The following is an 18505-nucleotide window of genomic DNA, read 5'->3' as shown; positions in this document are numbered from 1 at the left end:
GGTCCAATAGCCATTTTCTATATATGGTTCTTCACAGCCAGTTCAGTTGTAACCTGTCCCCCCACCCCACCCTCTTTAGAAATCAATATATTTGAACTGAAGTGTTCAAAACAACTTACAATCACAAAAGCAAGGTGGCTCAAGTGTCCATAGCCAGGGTATTTAGACCACATACAGAGTCAATGAACTTCTCTAGCGTATAGTAACAGTTCAGTAATCTGTAGGTGCAACTGCTCCTCTCATGCACACAAACCATAGCATGGAGTTGTTGTGCCTTTTGGAAAATAGACACTGTATGGATGGGGCAGTGGGAATATCTCTGTCTTTTTATTGGAACTTGAGAGACTTGGGGGAAGAAAGATGACTTGAATGAGATAAATGTCACACACACCCCAACTCAAATCTATGAATGGTGGCTAATCTACTTTAACAGCTTTGTTCTTGTTCAGTCGTTTAGTCGTGTTTGACTCTTCGTCACCCCATGGACCAGAGCACGCCAGGCACTCCTGTCTTCCAGTGCCTCCCGCAGTTTGGTCAAACTCATGCTGGTAGCTTTGAGAACACTATCCAACCATCTCGTCCTCTGCCGTCCCCTTCTCCTTGTGCTCTCCATCTTTCCCAACATCAGGGTCTTTTCCAGGGAGTCTTCTCTTCTCATGAGGTGGCCTTTAACAGCTATTATTTAACTTTAACAGCTATTATTTTACAAAAGAGGAAGTTCATACCAATGGATTTAGCAATCTACTGTTATGTGGAAGTAAAGCAATTAGCGCTTATTGGTACCACTAAATCCCAAGCATCACTCAAGAGAAACTAGAAGATACTCTGTGTCAAACAGCTAATTACAGAGGAAACAATTTGTGTGTGGAATTCAGACTTAAATATTGGCTTCACTAGGATGAACTGGAAATTAATTTGAACACTGTACTTGCTTAACTAGTGCCCTTTCTCCCTACATATCTGGCTTCACTTCTGCTGTGCTCCCCCAAATCCTATATACCTGAAAAAGGCTTGACATTACAAGCAGAGCATGATCTATTAGAAACCACTTTGAACTGAAATTGAAATATTCTCCTCTTCACTCTGAAGTGAATACTAAAGACATATATCAATCTATAAACCTGTCTGCATTGATTGGCTATTATTTATATGGAGGTGTTCTCTCAATTCTAGTTTGTTCAAAGGCCACTCAAATTGCAATTTGAAAAACACATCAAGGGGAAAGCAATCTTTTTACACTCATCATCGAGATAATTGAATAAAGCATTAAGGTGCTCAGTCATTTTTCTGTCTAAGTAATGGTTATTATCTCAAAAGAACTGGGAGAAGCTTTACTGTTCATCAAGTCCAATTCCAGAAGGTTATAACCTTGTGGTATTATCTCAAGAGATTACACTAATCTCTTTTAGAGCATTTTTCATTGATGGACCCCCAGTGACCAAACCTTGGCAGCTTCTCACTTTCCGGCAATTTTCCCATTGACGTTGTTGTTTTTATAGGGGGGGGGGCTGATGGATTAGGAAAACCCTCAAGAATCCAAAGATTCTGAAAAACTATTTCTGTGCAAAGAATACTGATTACTACACTGGCAAGTATTGTTCTAGCATTCTTTTGTCCATTTTTGTTGCCACCTTGTTGCTTAAAATGACAGAAATTGAGCCCAAAGGTCCAATCATCATCAATGGCAAAGGACAACCAGGTGCCAGTACATGATTGGAAGACCATAGCAAGGGAGAGGATAATTATTCATCATCATTATAACTGTAGCAGTAACAATTCACTTGATATCCTGCACAACAGAGGTTGAGGACATTAGGACCAAGGGCTAGATTCAGTACTCCATCCCTCTCTAGTCAGTTCTTGTGACTCTCCATAGGCACCACCCCTCACCAGATCTGTGCCTTCCTTGACTGCTTTTGGCTTGTCTACATCCTCAACTGAAGCGAAGCCTAGGAGGTCTTTCCACTTTCACTTTTTATTTCTTCTGTCCCTCTGTTGCATTGTTACTCTTTTGCCCTCCCTTCTCTCTTTTACTCAAAATGTAAATAATAAAAAAAATAAATTTTATTTATACCCCGCCTTCCCTGGCCGGAGCCAGGCTCAGGGCGGCTAACACCAGTAAAAATTACAGTAAAAGCATAATGGGGGGTGGGGTGGGAGAAAAAAGACACAATTTAAAATACAGGTTCAAATGCAATTTAAAATGCAGCCTCATTTTAAAAGTAGCCCATAGATCACACAAAGGGATGGAAACCTAAGGGTCAGACTGAGTCCAAACCAAAGGCCAGGTGGAACAGCTCTGTCTTGCAAGCCCTGTGGAAAGGAATCAGATCCCGCAGGGCCCTGGTCTCATGAGACAGGGTGTTCCACCAGGCTGGAGCCAGTGTTGAAAAGGCCCTGGTTGAGGCTAATCTGACTTCCTTAGGACCTGGGACCTCTATAGAGTGTTGCTATTTATGGACCTTAAGGTCCTCCGCAGGGCATACCAGGAAAGACGGTACGTGGGTCCTAGGCCACATAGGGATTAAAGGTCAAAACCAGCACCTTAAACCTGATCCTGTACTCCACCGGGATCCAGTGCAGTTGGTAAAGCACGGGACGAATGTGATCCCACAGCAAGGACCCTGTAAGGAGCCTCGCTGCAGCATTCTGCACCCGCTGGAGTTTCTGGGTCAGCTTCAAGGGCAGCCCCCTGTCCAAGGAAGGGTACACAGCTCATCTCCATTGCTCAGATTTTAGGAGACTGTTTGAAGGCACGTGTAATATTGCAACTTTGCTGAAGTGAAGCAGGTCAGATCTGTACCTAGCCAGGTGGCTGCCTGGAAAAAGAGAGAAGTAATGCACTGAAGTTTATTAATAAAGTTACTCGGCAAGACACAATCTACATTAAACTGGCATCATATATGGTTGTGGCAGAACCTTGCACACAAAATATTGAAGACACACACAAAAAACCCAACCTATAACTCAAAGGTGTATCAATTTATGGGATCAGCTACACGTGTGAACCCATGAGTGAAAGGTGTGGGGTGCGCAGTCATGAGTAAAAAGGAGGGAGACATGCCTTCATGGAATACCAGTAACTAATATTCAGAATAATCACTGTTTCCAATCATGTCTCCAATTATTTTATTTGTCTTGAATCTTCCAATATTCAGTTTCATTGGATGTCTATGAGTTCCAGTGTTAGGAGAGAAAAACTTTTCCTAGCCACTTTCTCCATGCCATGTATAATTTTATAAATGTCTAGTTGGCATCCATTTGTCTCAGCAGAAAATGGAAGAATGCACCTTTGGGAGTGACGTCAAACCATCCAGTAGGCACTCTAAGGCTGTAGAGACTGATATGGGAGAGACATGTTTTGTTGCAGCTGGGGCAGATGAAGGTTCCAGTTGTGTTGACGTAGGTGTACCATGGCATTTATTATTTCTGTGCTCCTCCCAGCAGTCATCCCTCCTCTGGTCACTGCTGTGGCTAGATGACCTGTCTCCAGCCACTGTGATCATCTGCAAGGGATTCCCACACAGTGGGATTAATGTTGCCAGCCTTCGCGTCACATTTGCAGGCATCTTTGTAACACAGAGTTCATCTGCCATCAGGCCTGGTGCTTGAAGCCAGCTCCCCATGGGGCACATCCTTGGGGATCCTGTCACCTTCCATGACCAAGCCTGCTTGGTCATAGACATCCAATGAAGCTGGACGTGACCAAGCCAGCGCAGATGCCGCTGAGGCAGGAGTGCAAACAATGTGGGCTTGCAAGAGCTCATCTTTGGGTGAGACTCTGCCCTGCCACGCAATGCCCAAAATCTTCCTGAAGCAGCGCACACGACAGGCATTGAGGTGTGGCTCCCAGAGGGTATTTAAGTTGCCCATCATTCACTTCCATAAAGCAGTGTGCTCAACACACAAGCCTGATAGACCTTCATCTTGATATTAGTCAGTAGCATCACCTTTTAAATGCATTATTATTTACTGACTTTATGGGTTGCTTTCTCTTGCCAAAGGTGATTCAAAGTCATTTAACAACAAACAAACAAACAAACCACCCTGAAATAAACAAAACCAGCACATACCTATACAGGGGGGACAATTTGATTTTTAAGGGGGGCAACTTGGAAGCTTGTTTAGACCAAGTTAATAGCCTTTTAGGCTTCCTCCACGTGAATAGGAGTTCACTTTTTGAATAATAAAAAAATAATTGTTGGGGGAAGGACATCAGGATTTTAGAGATGCTTAGGTGGGGCATGGCCAAAAAAAGGTTGGGAACCACTGCTCTAAACTAAAAATAAAGTCCACAACGCTGCGACTTTTCCTCTTGGGGGAGTCCCTCCCTCCAACCCCCGCTGGATCATCTCGGGGGTCCTTTTTCCCCTAAATCTTTCCCCAGCCCTACAATATATCTTTTCCGAGGCGAGGCGACCAGAACCCTACGCGCAGCTTCGCAGGTCCTCTGAAGTGGCCGTTTCCCTTCCAGTTCCTTCCCTCCCGATCCCTGGCATGGAGAGAGACTCTCCTTCTCCTCCTCCTCTTCCCGGTCCTTAAGACGCGCTTCTTTCTTTCCCTCCTTCTCCGGCGTTGCGGCCCGCCTTTCCCCCCGGCTCCGGAGCGGCAGGGGGCGCCGTTCTCCGCCGGCCCCTCCGCGGAAGGCAGCGTCGCGGCGGAGAGGCGGCTGGGAGGCCAGAGGGCAGCGGGGCGGGCCCTGCTTCGCTGCTTCCCAGGCGTCGGCGCTGCCCGGCCGCGGCCGGCCGAGGGGTGCGGCGATGGGGATGTGCCTGCCCTGCATGGGGGGAGCCGCCGACGACGTGGTGGAGACGCCCGACCCGGTAAGCGCGGGGAGTCCGTCTCCCTCCCCCTCCGAGCCCCCTTTCGCCATTAAGGGCCACCCCAGATGCAACTCCCCAAACATAGAGAAGTCTGGCCATTCAGTAGTAGCGAAACATTTCTCTCCCCCCCCCCCCCCGCCTTTCTTAGCGACGCGCAGGTGGAAGGAAGGCGCTTCGCTTCTTCTAGTGATCTCCTTTCCCCTCCCTTCCCGGGTTGGATAAAGCGCAAAGCGTGGCCATCAGATCTCTTCCAACTCCTGGGGGCGCAAGCTTTAAAACCTACTTGGAAGGAAGCCCTGCCGAGGGCCAGGTCAACGGCTGTAGGATCGCAAGCCTTTGAAGTTAGCCAGGGACACACCCTTAAGGACTAGCAGCTTGGAATAAAACCCTATCGCGCTCAATAGAGTGTCTTGTTACGTGCTATGCCTTCACACGTTGGTAGAGTTGGAACAATCGTCTGCTCAAAAGGGCCACCAGGTTGCAGGCGCCACCAGTGATCCCAGGTACAGGCACAGAGGAATAGCGGCCAGTGAGTTTGGTGGTGGTTTTTAAGCTTCAAAAGGAGAACAGAACTCTGGAGTGTACAAGCCCTGCTGGAAAAAGAGCACCTACTTTGCTGTTAGTGAGAATATGAGAGAGAGAGAGAGAGAGAGAGAGAGAGAGAGAGAGAGAGAGAGAGAGAGAGAGAGAGATTAAGCGTTCTGTTGGATGCATAGTTCAAGGATATTTGAAATATTTATAAGTGTACGAAGTGCAGTTGTCTAATTGCTCTATAAAGGCTTCTGCTGGTATGATAATGCTCGGGGGTAATCGTAATAGCTAACCCAAGACGGTGTAGTTGTTTAGAAGCAAAACCCACAATCTCCAGCGGGGCTTACTCCTATGTAAGCATGCGTAGGATTGTAACTTGATTATTTACTTATTTTCGCAGAAAAAATAGCATTTTTTACTAAAAATAACCCAGACAATACATTTTTTATAACAACATACCTTATTTAATAGCACACAAGCTACAGGTAAACTTGGTAGTTTGTAGAACTACCAAGTTCTACAAACTTGGTAGTTTGTGTTCTGAAATCTATATTTATCACTGGCAGCTTGATTTCCTGGGATTGCATATAGACCAATTGATTTCTTGATACTACAGCAATATCAGTATCTTCCCTCCATGGTATCGAACTGAGGTTTTAATCCTACCTTTACATGATGTGCAATGATACATTTGCTTATTTCAAACATTTCTGTTCCGCTCTAGATTTAAAATAGCAGTGATGATCTGAATTGAAACATCAAATGAGCACTATAAAATACCAAAACAAAACATTACAGGTGAATATCATACATAAAATACACATTTAAAGTAGTATAATTGACAGGTGAATAAAACACCCTCCCCCTCAAAAAACCTATTTGGTTTATGTATTGGGCCAGGGAGGATTCTAAGCACATTTAGCTGAGCATAGTTAGAAATCCTCCCATCAGACCTGCCTGCTGAATGTGGTTGGAGGCAGAGCAGCTGGGATAGTTTGTTTGTTTTACAAGTGTATAAACTGCTTCACAGCCTGAAACAGTGTATGAGATTAAAAAAAAGAGATAAAATACAGGCTCTGAAAATGCTAAAACCATTTCAACACCATGTATAATTAATAATCCATAAATGGCTGGGTCATACCTCGGGGAAAGCCTTCCTAAATAAAAATGCATCCAGTAGCCACCTAAACATCAATATGCTTGATGCCTATCTAAATTTCAGCTGGTAATTGATTCCACAGGGCTAAATGCTCAGGGTCTGGTTTCTAGTAATGTGGTACCTCAGGTTACAGACACCTCAGGTTACAAACACTTCAAGTTACAGACTCCGCTAACCCAGAAGTAGTACCTTGAGTTGCGAACTTTACCTCAGGATGAGAACAGAAATCGTGCGGCAGCAGTGGGAGGCCCCTTTAGCTAAAGTGGTACCTCTGGTTAAGATTGGTTTCAGGTTAAGAACAGACCTCTGGAACGAATTAAGTTTGTAACCAGGGGTACCACTATATAAACTAAGCACACCTCTGGGGCTTTCAGTATTCTCAGCAGTGCCTCATATGAGGAGCACAGTTACTAGGCAGTGGTAGTGAGTGGTCCCTTGGATAACTTCTTGGTCCCAAGTGGCTGAGGGCTTTAAATGTTAAAAGCAAAACCTTGAATGGTGCCCAGTAGCATAGAGGCAGCCAGTGCAGTTCTTTCAGCAGAGGCGTGTACACGATGTCGACGTGATACCCTAATCAGCAACTTAAGTGCTACGTTCTGCCTGTTTAAAGCCAAGGGAAATGGCCACGTGGAGCCTGGTCCACCACGTTCAGTATTTGTGATATGCTATGTGGTTGACTGGGGGGTGGGGTATCAAATGTACTCCCCCTCCAAATGTTTTCCCAGGAATCCTGACCACGGTCTTGAGCAGTGGGAGTTGAATTGCTAGAAAGGGTTCAATTTTTATAATTTCCAAAGTGGCAGCTATTGTAAAGTAGTGCTTAGGGTGTGACGAGGCTCGAGGAAACCTTTGTTCAAATCCCCTGTCAGCCACAAAGTTTCCTGGGTGACCTTGAGCCAGTCTCTTGTCTCAAGGTCACCCTTTTAGAGCAGCTGTGAGGCTAAAATGCAGGGTGTGGGGAGATCCTTGAAAACACACTTGAGCTACCTCACTGAAAAACGGGGGTTGAAATGTATAGCACCTGGAAGCCCAAAAGCTCCCTTCCCTGTGTTGAAATCTTTCTCATACTCGCACACATTTTGTGTCTTCAAAATAATGTGCTGGAGAGGATTTACCTCCCCTTAGCTCACACCTCAGTGACAGACCCCAGGCTACTGCTCCAACCACTTCTCATTCAGCAGCACACAGAGATTAAATCCGTCTTGTCTCTCTCTCTGTCTATCTGTCTCCCGGCACTGGTTTACTTCGATTTCCCCTTCTCCTACCCTCAGGTCCTTCATGTTCCATCTTTTACTTTGCCGCTGGACCGGACTGCTCACTTGGTCGCTCACTCACTCTTGTTGGGCTGGAGCACAAACATCCACGCCCTCTCCTCCTCATACCCCTTTCCACTCCTGAACTGGAGTGGCAGGCCCTCTCTTACCCAAACAAGTGTGCATGTAAATGGGCTAGGAGCAAAGCAACCCGGGGTACACTGAATCAGACCATTGGTCCATCTAGCCCAGTACTATCAATTTTGACTGGCACAGCTCTCCGGGGTTTTAGGAGACTTTCCCAGCTCAACATGGAGATGAAGATTTCAGGGATTGAACCTGGGATCTTCTGCATACAATGTATGTGCTCTGCCCCTGAGCTGTGGGAAATGAACGCCACCTCACTGTTTGTCTTCTTTCTTCCCACCACTGCATAGTTAGATATTGGGGTGAGTAGAACCCCAGTATTCTTCCACCTTGAAATGTGCCCCTCCAGTAGCCTCACTTGGTTGCACTTTTGCCTAATGATGAGGCACTTGGACATCTCATTTTCGACTAGGAAATTGAAAAGCTTATATGCAGTTGCAGGCAGAACTGGCAACTTTGGCTCGAGTTCCCAACAACTGGGAATAATTTACTGCATTGCAAAGACTGATGGGAAGTCCAATTTCCTCCTCAGTAAAGTTGGTGTGAAATAACTTCTTAAACCGCTCTTTTTTATATCCTTTCTGCAGGAGCTGAAAAGAAGACAACTTGCAGAAGCTGCAGAAAAAAGGCAGATGGAGGTAACCTGGTGTTTGGCACAGAGATTGACTCAGATACTTCCTTACTGAGTGAATGTGAACAATAGATAAATGGCTGTTTTCTGGAAATTGCATCAGAGCCATTCCTGAGCTGCACTGGAGTATAGGCTTTACAGCTAATATTTTTGGAATTAATATCCAGTAATAGTTTCTAGGTATCATATGCACAGTAAAAGGCTGTGGGGAGGAAACCAGTATGTGCTTCTAGATATTCGGCTATCGTAAATAACTCTAGTGTCCCAAACTTTTCGGGCAGCAACAGGTTTGCTTTTCTGAAGAGTTTCAAGAGAAGATGGTTGGGCAGAGCAAGGCACAGGCCTTCATCTTCCTTGCCTCTTTGTTTCCTATCTGGGGAAGGATGCTTTTGGACCCATGAAGAGCTCAGAGGATTCTGAGTCAAGGAATGTCCAGGGATGCTATGTGGCCCATGGACACCATGCTGGGTACCCCAGTTGTCTACATGGACAACTGTGTTTCCGTGCGCTCTGGCACTCATCACAGTCCTCCATGCACCAGAAGTGGTTTAGTCATGCTGGCCACATGACCTGGAAAGCTGTCTGTGGACAAACGCCAGCTCCCTCGGCCTGAAGCAAGATGAGTGCCGCACCCTATAGTCACCTTTGACTGGGCTTAACCGTCCAGGGGTCCTTTACCTTACATGCATTTAATATCCACTGAATTTGAGATTTATGTAAAAGAGCAGCCTTGTGCATACTTGAAATTCATTTAGGAAAGAAAAAGCAGAATGGAAAATATATTTGATGTGATTGTTGTATTGATTTTTATATATTAAAAAACCCTAGATTGTCATGTGATTCTTGTGTCTCATTGTTCCTTTCTAAAGTCTGCTTCTCGGGGTATAAAGAATCCATCTTCTGTGGAGGAAAGGAAAAGGAAACAGGAGGAAATGGAAAAACGCCTTGAATCAGGCCCTGGACCAGGCGGCGGCGGACTGAGAGTAATTATGCATAAGATTAAATGCTGTAATTTCTTCTTCCCCACCCCACTTTTTAAAGTAATTATTGAGAGTGAGTTGAGTAATTGCTTTCTTTTTTGCAGACAACTGTGTCTTGTAAAGTGCTTTGTTGCTGTTGAGGCATTTGGCACAGGGAATCCAAATCCCTTGGACGTTTTGCTTCATGCGTAGCAATTTCATTGAACGACTGAAAACTATTTTTCAGAATAGGAGTGCGATGGAGTCTTATGACATTTAAAAGCGAAAACATTAAATTGAGTAAATAATTTTAAAAATACTTTAAATTTAAAGAATTTATAAACCATCCACTCTTTGATAATGTCATGAGGTGTACAAAGAAAGAAAGTTAAAAATGAATATATTAACTACATCTGTAAAACCAGCAGGGATAATATTCAGCAGTGCTACAAAACTGGTTGAATTGTAAGTTTCTTAAGCAGGCACCAGAAAGAACAAATTGTTGTCACCATGCTCATTTCCAGTGGGAGTGTATTCTAGAATCTGGCTGCCACCACACTTAAAGCTGTGCAGCAGGTATTATTGACATGAAAATCCAAGGTGTTTGGCAGCCACAAGTGGCCTCACTTGATGACCTAGGGGTTTGAGTGGAATGCTGTGGAACAGAATTGTATTCCCTAGGAGAATACACAAACATTCATTGTGCATTCCTGATGGTCCAAAATTATTCCTGGAGGTGTCCAATAAAAACCAAATACGAAAGAAATAATCAATGCATAAGCTAAATGTGGCCTCTCATGAGCAGATGAACTGGATTCACAAAATGTAGGCCTATTCCTATGTATAATAAAACCCTTGATCTTGATAAAGACCCTTGATAAAGCAAGGCTGAATTTATATCCCCTCTTTACCTTCTTATGTGTGGTTTGTTTGTTTTTTTCATGCTAGTGGCAAGTTGGATAACTCCAAGGGCAGCTTCTGGAGGGAAGAAGACATCCTACTGCCAAGACCTTGCCAGTTCTTGCGACTGAATGGCACTTGTTCGGTGTCTGGTTTTTGCTATTGTTTGCCTCTGAAGATGCAGCAGGACTTTGCCACCCTAGCAGGGCAGGGGAAAGATGTGCACTAAGGATATTGTCAAGTGAAAGCTTCACAATGCACAGCAGAGGTGGCCAAAATCAACAGTCCCCTACTAGTTCCGTTGCCATGTTCCGGAGTTTTGCATGTCTTAACATATTTGAGGGGCCTGAAGAGACACGTATGTAATAAATGAAATTTTCCTGCCTTGATTCTTACAGAAATCCATTCTGCTTTTTACAGTGTGCCCAGATACTTAACTCTGTCCTTTTCTCCCCTTGTATCACACTTGTAAGATTTAAGTCACAGTCCTTAAATCTTAACGTGAGAGTATTTTGAGGATAGAAGCTTTGGTGCCTTTTAAGGGTGAACTCATATATTTAAGAGAAATGTCACCATGAGATAAGAAATTGTGTCTTATTCTTAAAAATGCTAACTCTGGGAGGGCAGTGGGCAATATTTATGGGATTTATTTTGCTATCTCTCATATTTCCTTCTACAGCACTGAGAGTATGTGATTGTGAATCACTTAAAATACAATTAAACCAAAAAGGTTTTGCCTGCCTGCAGTTGTCCCTAAGTTGGTATTGAATGATGCCTGCCATGTCGGCTGGGTAGACAGTACAATGCCTTGACATGTTCTGCTTTTTGGCTATTTCTTTATTTTTAAACTAGTATTCTGAAACAAATATAGGGAATATTCATGCAATCTCTTTGAAGAAAACTAAGGAATTAAATCAGCTTATGGGGGAGATGGTTTCGCCTTTACTTTTTGTGCTTAAAATTAAGTTGGTGGTTTCTTGCATGCTCCCAAAGCATATTTGGCTTTTAAAAAAAATCTCTCTGTAAAAAATGTACAAAACAAAATCTAAACTATATGCAACCCTTGTGTGTGTGTGTGTGCGTAAATAAAGTGCCCAAATGAACTTCCTCTAACTTAAATGGGTTATTTAACTTTTCCCATCCCACAGCATTGTTATAGGTGGTGCTGATTTTCAAAGAGCAGATGAATCCCTACAATAAAATACCCCATTAAAATGGAATGAAATTGAGTTGGAAGGAATGTGCAGTTTTAAAACCTCTCAACATTCTGCTGAGTTAGCTTCTACTAAAGAAAGTATGTTTCTTGTTTTCTAGCCCACAGTAATATAATGTCTGCAGCCTTTCCCCTACAGGTCAAACTCTGTCTTGAATTTCATAAGCTATGCTGTATTTATAACTAAAACTGTCCAAGTGCTTTAACAAGTTAACTGAGGATGGGATGTTTTCCCTTTCTTTGGCACAAAAATAACACAGGTTTGGGTTGGGAGTGATGCATTTGGCCCAGTTTTGAGAGAAAAGTTGTGGGTTACGGCAATTTCCCTTTCACTCATTAGCTTTACATGGTGTATCATGTAGTATCTGCCAGGAGAGAGTCCAGCATCTGTCTTCATATCTGTTCACGTAATGTGATTGTTTTAATAAATATAGTGCAGAAAGCCTGGCCACGTTGTAAAATACCGATACCTCAAACATAATTATGGGCATTTGTGTTGCACTCATACTGTACTTACTGCTTTTTCCTGCTGTAATACCAATGGAATAACACTTACGACATTTAGATTCCCAGTAATACAGAGCATCCTTTAAGAGGATGATGCTAAGAAAAGTTATTATTAAAGTGCCAATTTGAGAATTAAGTTGCCTATGCTTCTTTTATTACTTCTGTTGAGCTCCTAAAAAGGGGGTCCGTGTTGGATTGAGAGCTTTCCATTGTCAGCACTTTCTACATTAATTGGTGCGAAACCACTGTGTTCTTTCAGTGCATACAGAACGTGTGTGAAGTCTCAGCCCTTTACTGGTTGAACTTTTTATAGTTCTCTGGCTATTATAGTTACCATACTTCAAAGGTCTGTGTACTTTTGAATTTCAGAGCTTTGAATAATGTGGATTTTGTGTTTGAGGAAAGGAGTGTGTTATTTTATGTGGCAAGTCATGGTGTTGTAGTACTGGAATTTTATTTGTGTTACGAGTTGTGCTGTTTGCTTATATTTTCCAGAAATACTACAGAAGGATTTAATACAGAATTATATTTAAAACAAATTTTCAGGAGCCAAGTGTCTTTAATTTCACTGAGAGTAAGACTATGAATTACAGCTTTATATCCTGTTACATATTTGTTCTGACCACTCTTCTCTCCAAAGGTGACTTGAGACTTCTTAGGAATAGATACAATCCTGCTTACCCCATTTGCTATTGCAGAGGCAAAGTGTCTGCCTCTTCTTGTTTGTGTGCAACCCAACAAGATGTTTGAGGGGTCTCACACACCCAAAAACAGGTTATTAGTAATTTGAGAGCAGATAGCCTCTATCCAGAAGCTTTTTGCAGGTGAGGATCTTGTTCCCACTGTCCTAAAAACTTGAGTGCATAGTAGAAAGAAAGCAATGCACAAGCTGTAGACAAACCATGTCCTTTCCATATTTTTTTGGAATGAGCTAATTCCACCAAAATCTAAGGGATTTAGAAGTAATGTATAAAAAGATCTTAGGTTCTTGTCAAATGTGTAATTTGATATCAAAAAGATATTGGTTGAGTCCTTGATGCAATGCCCCTGGAGCGTTACCAGGCATCTGATGACACTACATAGGAGCAGAGGTTCCACACATGCTTGTCTTCTGAGGTCTGATGCCTTCTACTGGAATTTTCCATTTTGTGTGCACAAAGCATTGAAAAGATCAAGGCAATGCCAGCCTACATGGAACACCCAAGTTGTGTAGGCTTCTTATTTGGATTGAGACAATGATGGTCAAAAGATCCATTCCGTCAGCAGCTCACGGAAAGTGACTTCTTATAGCTACAGATTAGGATCACTTATAGGTAAACCTATACTGTAAACTGCCTCGTGAGCCCTAGTATATAAAATAAATAAGTAATGCTCATGGACAGTGTTTAGCCCCCAGAACACTGCAAAATCTGAGTAGTTCCAGTTACAGATAGGTAGCCGTGTTGGTCTGCCATAGTCAAAACAAAAAAAATTCCTTCCAGTAGCACCTTAAAGACCAACTTTAAGGTGCTACTGGAAGGAATTTTTTTTGTTTTAAATCTGAGTAGGTTTAGGTCAGTCTCTACTTGTTTGTGAGAGCAATACGTTGCAATGAACCACTGAGAGTTTTTTTTTTTTAAAGTATCTGTTTATTTCTAATGCACCATGTGATTTCAGCTCAAATTTATACAGTCATCATTCAAATAATCCTCGAACAATGATTTTTCTAGGAAAGGCACAAAAGTTGTCAAGTATAGACAAAGAAAATTAGCAAAACCAATAAACCAAAACCTTAGCATTCCTATATATCACGGAGATGTGTAACATAACCACTCCCCAACATTTATCTACAGAGAATGCATGTAGTATTTTCATATTTTATTCAATATGCTCAAAAACATAACTAAATCCAGCGGCAGAGAATATCCCACCATCACACAGTGGGACAATGGTCTATAACTGCCTATACATTTCTATAACCACCTAAAGCTATACTGTTACCCTTCAAGCACAACAGCCAGGAAGAGCTAATCTAAAGGCAAATACCAGGCACCCAAATCCAGCAGATACATGAGAGTACTACTGGTGATTGCATTCGCATGTCAAGTTTGAAAGTTTCAGAACAGGGAGGGGGAAGTTGTGCACCTTCATATGTTGGGTTTTCGATTCCCACTAGGCCTAGCTAGTGGTCGAGGATGATGGGAGTTGTAGTCCAATGACACCAGGGGGGCTACAGGCTTCCTATCCTTGGGGAAGAATGACTGTCAGGAATCATTCCTATCTCAAAAAGATACACAGATGTTCTTTAGTACTTACTATGAAAAACAAATCTGAATGTACTTACACTTTTAGCTGTAACTTAAAGCTATGAAACAAGCTTGTGAGTCTTACCATTCTGAAGCTCTTTAGCTCTTTATACTAAGGGCATGTAGTCCTCTAGATATTGTTGGATTCCAACTTTCATTGGTCCCAGCCAGCATGGCCAAGGGTCAAGGATGATGGGAGTTTTAGTCCCAATAACATTTGGAGGATACAGGCTCCCCATCCCTGTTATAATTCCAAGGCACTCTTCTCTATCATTGTCAAGGCCAGCTTTAGCCTTTCTGTTGTCCAGATGTAAATATGGTTACTGTCTTTCGATTCACCTAATGCATACCTCTGATGCAGTCACTTGAGATAGCTTGCTTTGCAACAGCATCACTGGTTTAGAGAGTAAAGGGTGAGGGGAATGGGGAATCCCAGGTGGCATTTGACTTGTAGTCCAACAGCGCATTGCCATCTCGTCAATATCTGGTGTTATATGCAGCTTAGGAACCAAAAGCATACATGAACCATATTGAAACATCTTAAAACAGATTATATATATATATAATCTGTGTATATATATAGCAGGGGAGGAGAAAAATACTCTTAATGTTGCTTTCAAAGGCACACATGCATGCATTCTATGGAGGCTGCTCTTTTGTTTTCAAACCTATACATGCTTGCTGCTTGTTTCTTTCACCAGTTAGGAAAGGCCTTATATTAAGACAATATACAGGCATTTCCCACCAGTTATCTACCTTCTTATGCAGTAAACACACTGGCACAGCAGCTGCTGAAAAGCCTAGAGCTATGTGATGCAAGTATGGCATTCTCTTGCCTGTAAGAGTATCCCATTCATTGCAGGGAGTGTGGGGGTTGATGAAGTGCACAGAAGAATGCATTAAAAAAAATCATGTCTCATCTATGAATGAGGCAGCCTGTAAACAGAGGAGTTCACAGTGTGTGTCAGAACAGGGAAAGCTGCCTTATATCTCTCTGGCTCAGCAGTGTCTACTCTGACTGGCAATATATCTCCAAGGTCTCAGACAGAGGTTTTTCTCATCTGTTACCCAGCTTTTTTCTTTTTTTGTAACTGGAGGTGAACCTGGAGCTTTTTGGATGCCAATAATGAGGTTAACCACAGAGCTCTGAATTAGGGCAAATAATTGAGAATCATAGATGTTTTTCGTACAAATATATCACATTTTGTTACTTTAATGTGACTCATAAGTCATTCTAAGAATACATTCATAGAGTAATAATTTGGCTAAAAATATATGTCTGTTTTTTAAAAATCAGATTGTAGTAATTAACCTATCGAGGGTAACTTGCTATAAAAAGGAACAGCACTAGAAATAAATAGTTCTACAGTTCAACAACCCACAAAATGGGTTGCCATTTCCAGTCTGCATGTAATTTTCAGGAGTCCTTTTAAAGTACCAACTAATGAAACTACATTTGAGAAGATAGCATGGGCCTACATATACAGAGTCCCGAATGAACATTTCACTTAATCTCCTTTTTGGTTTTGTAATGGGCAGAAACAACCAAGTAGCTGTCTGGGTTCATATCCTTGATGGTCGGAGACTTGTTCTGGATCGGAGATGTTTTCCCATCCACTCGGGAAATCTGTAGCATTCGGCACGGGTCGTGTTTCAGCAAATACCCGGCAAACGTCTCCCAGCCGCCTCCTACGCGAACCATCACATGCTTGTTGTGTAGCATCTGAATTTGCAAAAGAAAAGAGGGAGAGGGGAAAAATAACTCCTGAAATGTTTACGAGTGACAAGTTTTTTCCTGAAAACACTCAAAGCCCAGTTCACTGTAATCCTCTTGAAATCACTGGGAGTAACGGCTCAGTCCTAAACACTTTCAATGCTATTGCAGAAACTGCAGGGGAGGCAATCAAAGCTTTGCCACAGTATACATCTGCTCATGGGTGCAATGCAAGGTTACATTTGGGCCCCGCTATTGTTTAATATCTCCCTAAATGATGTAGTTTAGAGCTTTCCTCTCTTCTTCCCTGCCTGCCAAAACTGGTAATGAACAAAAATTTATACTGCTGCTTTATTTAGACAATATGGCTCTTATTTCATTATCCCAAGTAGGTACAAGATTACTTTCCAAATTCAGAGCATATTGCAAGCAGGATAGCTCGTATATTAATTACAGTAACACCAAAGTGGTGCTGGTTGCCCAAAGGTATAAGTGCCATGAATGGGTCCTGGATAGTCGTTTCATTAAACGTTGTCACTTGTAATTGTTGTGAGGGGTTACTTGTGCGTAACCTTACTTCAGTTCAGTTAGTTTGCTTGCCCCAACCATGCCTAGGGTCGGAGCTCGCCCTCCGTGACCTGTTAGTCACTTGCAGAATCCGAGAGTGGGCGTCTCTTGAACCTCTTCCAGCATAAAAGCTGTTTGACCCCGAGTCTCCTCCTATGTTCTCTGCGCGGAACGCGTCTGCGCAAGTAAGGGGAAGGCAGGGGCGTCCCAGCGCTCTCTCCACTAGTTTCGGGGGAAGGGTCTTGGAGCCCTGTCACCAATTCCTCCATCTCCCTCTCTTCTCTATGGGTGTTACGCTGAAATCCTTCCCCCTTGCTCGTCCCCTCTCTGGCATCGCTGGGTGGCCCTGCCTCCGTTTCTCGCCCTGATGGCAGTTCCCTGACATCACTCATTCAACTACTCAGGGCATCGTGGTTTTTTTGTGAAAAATACTCCTTGGCCCACTCATTTTAAGGCAATTTAAATTTCATCTGCCTCTTTATTGAGAGCTAGAAAGGCATATTACTGTAGTAAGGGTCATTGTTTCTTAAAACATATTTTTTTATAAAAAAGAAATTTGATGAAACCGTATCTTGCTTCTTACATGGTACAGCTATTCACGTTACTTATAGTAGGGGTGAACTGGATATAATCCAAAATAAATATCCATGTGTGCTACTTAAAGAGTCGCACAGAGTACACATGATGCATTACTTGGAATTGACGTAGGTCTCCCTTCTCTAGAAGCATACATTCATAACTCTATACCAAAAAAAACCCTCTTGCTAATACCACACCAACATTTAGCAAAACTCTGTTTTTAGACCTGCAACGTAGGGAATTCTGGGCATCATGCTGTAACAGTATGATATTGCATTTCCCCTATAATACCATCTCCAGGGGCGTAGCTAGCTGCTCCAGCACCCGGAGCAGCTCCAAACCGTGTTGACTTCTAAGAGCATTTTTTAATCTAAATGGCCTGAGAAACCTTACCATTTTTAATTTTGATAATTTGTATTCCTGAAAATGTATATGAAACTAATTTTTTACATTAAAAAAATAATAATTCAACCCTGTTCTTCCTCCTAAAGGAGCCCACAAATTAGAATGGCCCTTGGCTACAAATAATAAATATCTGACTGACACTGAGCAGGAAACCCCTGCCAATCTAGGCACTTTTATATGTAGTTTACCCTTCACAGAGTTAACAGTTCTCAGCAACCCTTAACAAACTACAATGCCCAGAATTCTTTGAGTGAAAAAAAATGTGCATTGGAGGAATAGTGTGTACGCAGCCTATGTTTTGGGTTGGGTATAATGATGGCATCTCAAAAAGTGTATCATTTGCCACTGCAAACATACCAGGTTGAATGGAAGGTGAAAAGGAATCTCTCTGTCTGTCTCTCCCCGTGCTTGCTTTCTTCACCACAATTGAATTCCTTTTATAACTACTATTAGAGATTGCTCCAGCACAGGTGGATGTGACAGAAGAGCTCAGTATGGTCCCTTGACAGTGTTAGAACTGAACTCAAAGAGTGTTATCGTAACAAATAGGATATTTTAAAAATCCAGATTGGGAGTGAAGATAAATTACAAAGCTCTCCAGAATTCCCTATGGTGAACTGCAGGCACCTCATGCGACAGAACTGATACCTGGCTTTGCCCAGAGACCAAAGGAAGAAAGAATGAGCAAAACATTAAGGGGCCCCAGGAAAGCAAAATCACGTTCATAAATAGTCCAGAATTGGCAGAGTATGTGAAGGATAACACATATCAGGAGGGAGCAGATAGGAATCAACGCCTTCCCTTGAAACTAGTTCATATGAGCCTTCCTAGG

The 18505-nt window shown here is 42.7% G+C and overlaps 3 protein-coding genes and 1 long non-coding RNA gene across 7 annotated transcripts in view; 2 read left to right on the top strand and 2 right to left on the bottom strand.

Annotated features, from left to right (window-relative positions):
* Positions 1 to 18505, top strand: part of FANCF (FA complementation group F) — a 327076-nt gene that overhangs the window by 179601 nt on the left and 128970 nt on the right. The window lies entirely within an intron of this gene.
* LOC309376578 lies at positions 3113 to 4644 on the bottom strand. Its single transcript, XR_014171239.1, has 2 exons — positions 4432 to 4644; positions 3113 to 3506 (listed from the first exon to the last, which is right to left on the bottom strand). It is a non-coding gene; the product is annotated as an uncharacterized lncRNA (long non-coding RNA).
* Positions 4666 to 12259, top strand: SVIP (small VCP interacting protein). The gene is made up of 4 exons (XM_081923021.1): positions 4666 to 4823; positions 8501 to 8551; positions 9414 to 9527; positions 10452 to 12259. The coding sequence occupies exons 1-4, from the start codon at positions 4761 to 4763 to the stop codon at positions 10464 to 10466; spliced, it is 243 nt and encodes an 80-aa protein (XP_081779147.1). The 5' UTR covers positions 4666 to 4760; the 3' UTR covers positions 10467 to 12259.
* The window catches only part of GAS2 (growth arrest specific 2), a 111882-nt gene continuing 108369 nt past the window's right edge, over positions 14993 to 18505 (bottom strand). For all 4 annotated transcript variants that reach the window (XM_081883126.1, XM_081883125.1, XM_081883128.1 and 1 more), the window contains one exon: positions 14993 to 16131. In XM_081883126.1, the coding sequence (XP_081739252.1) occupies positions 15913 to 16131 (219 nt within the window). In that variant the 3' untranslated portion in view covers positions 14993 to 15912. The remainder of the gene's footprint in view (positions 16132 to 18505) is intronic.

Source organism: Podarcis melisellensis, assembly GCF_964234715.1.
Source record: "Podarcis melisellensis genome assembly, chromosome: 1".
Lineage (NCBI taxonomy): Eukaryota > Metazoa > Chordata > Lepidosauria > Squamata > Lacertidae > Podarcis > Podarcis melisellensis.
The sequence above is the reverse complement of the archived record's forward strand: the minus strand, read 5'-3'. Positions and strand labels throughout refer to the sequence as shown.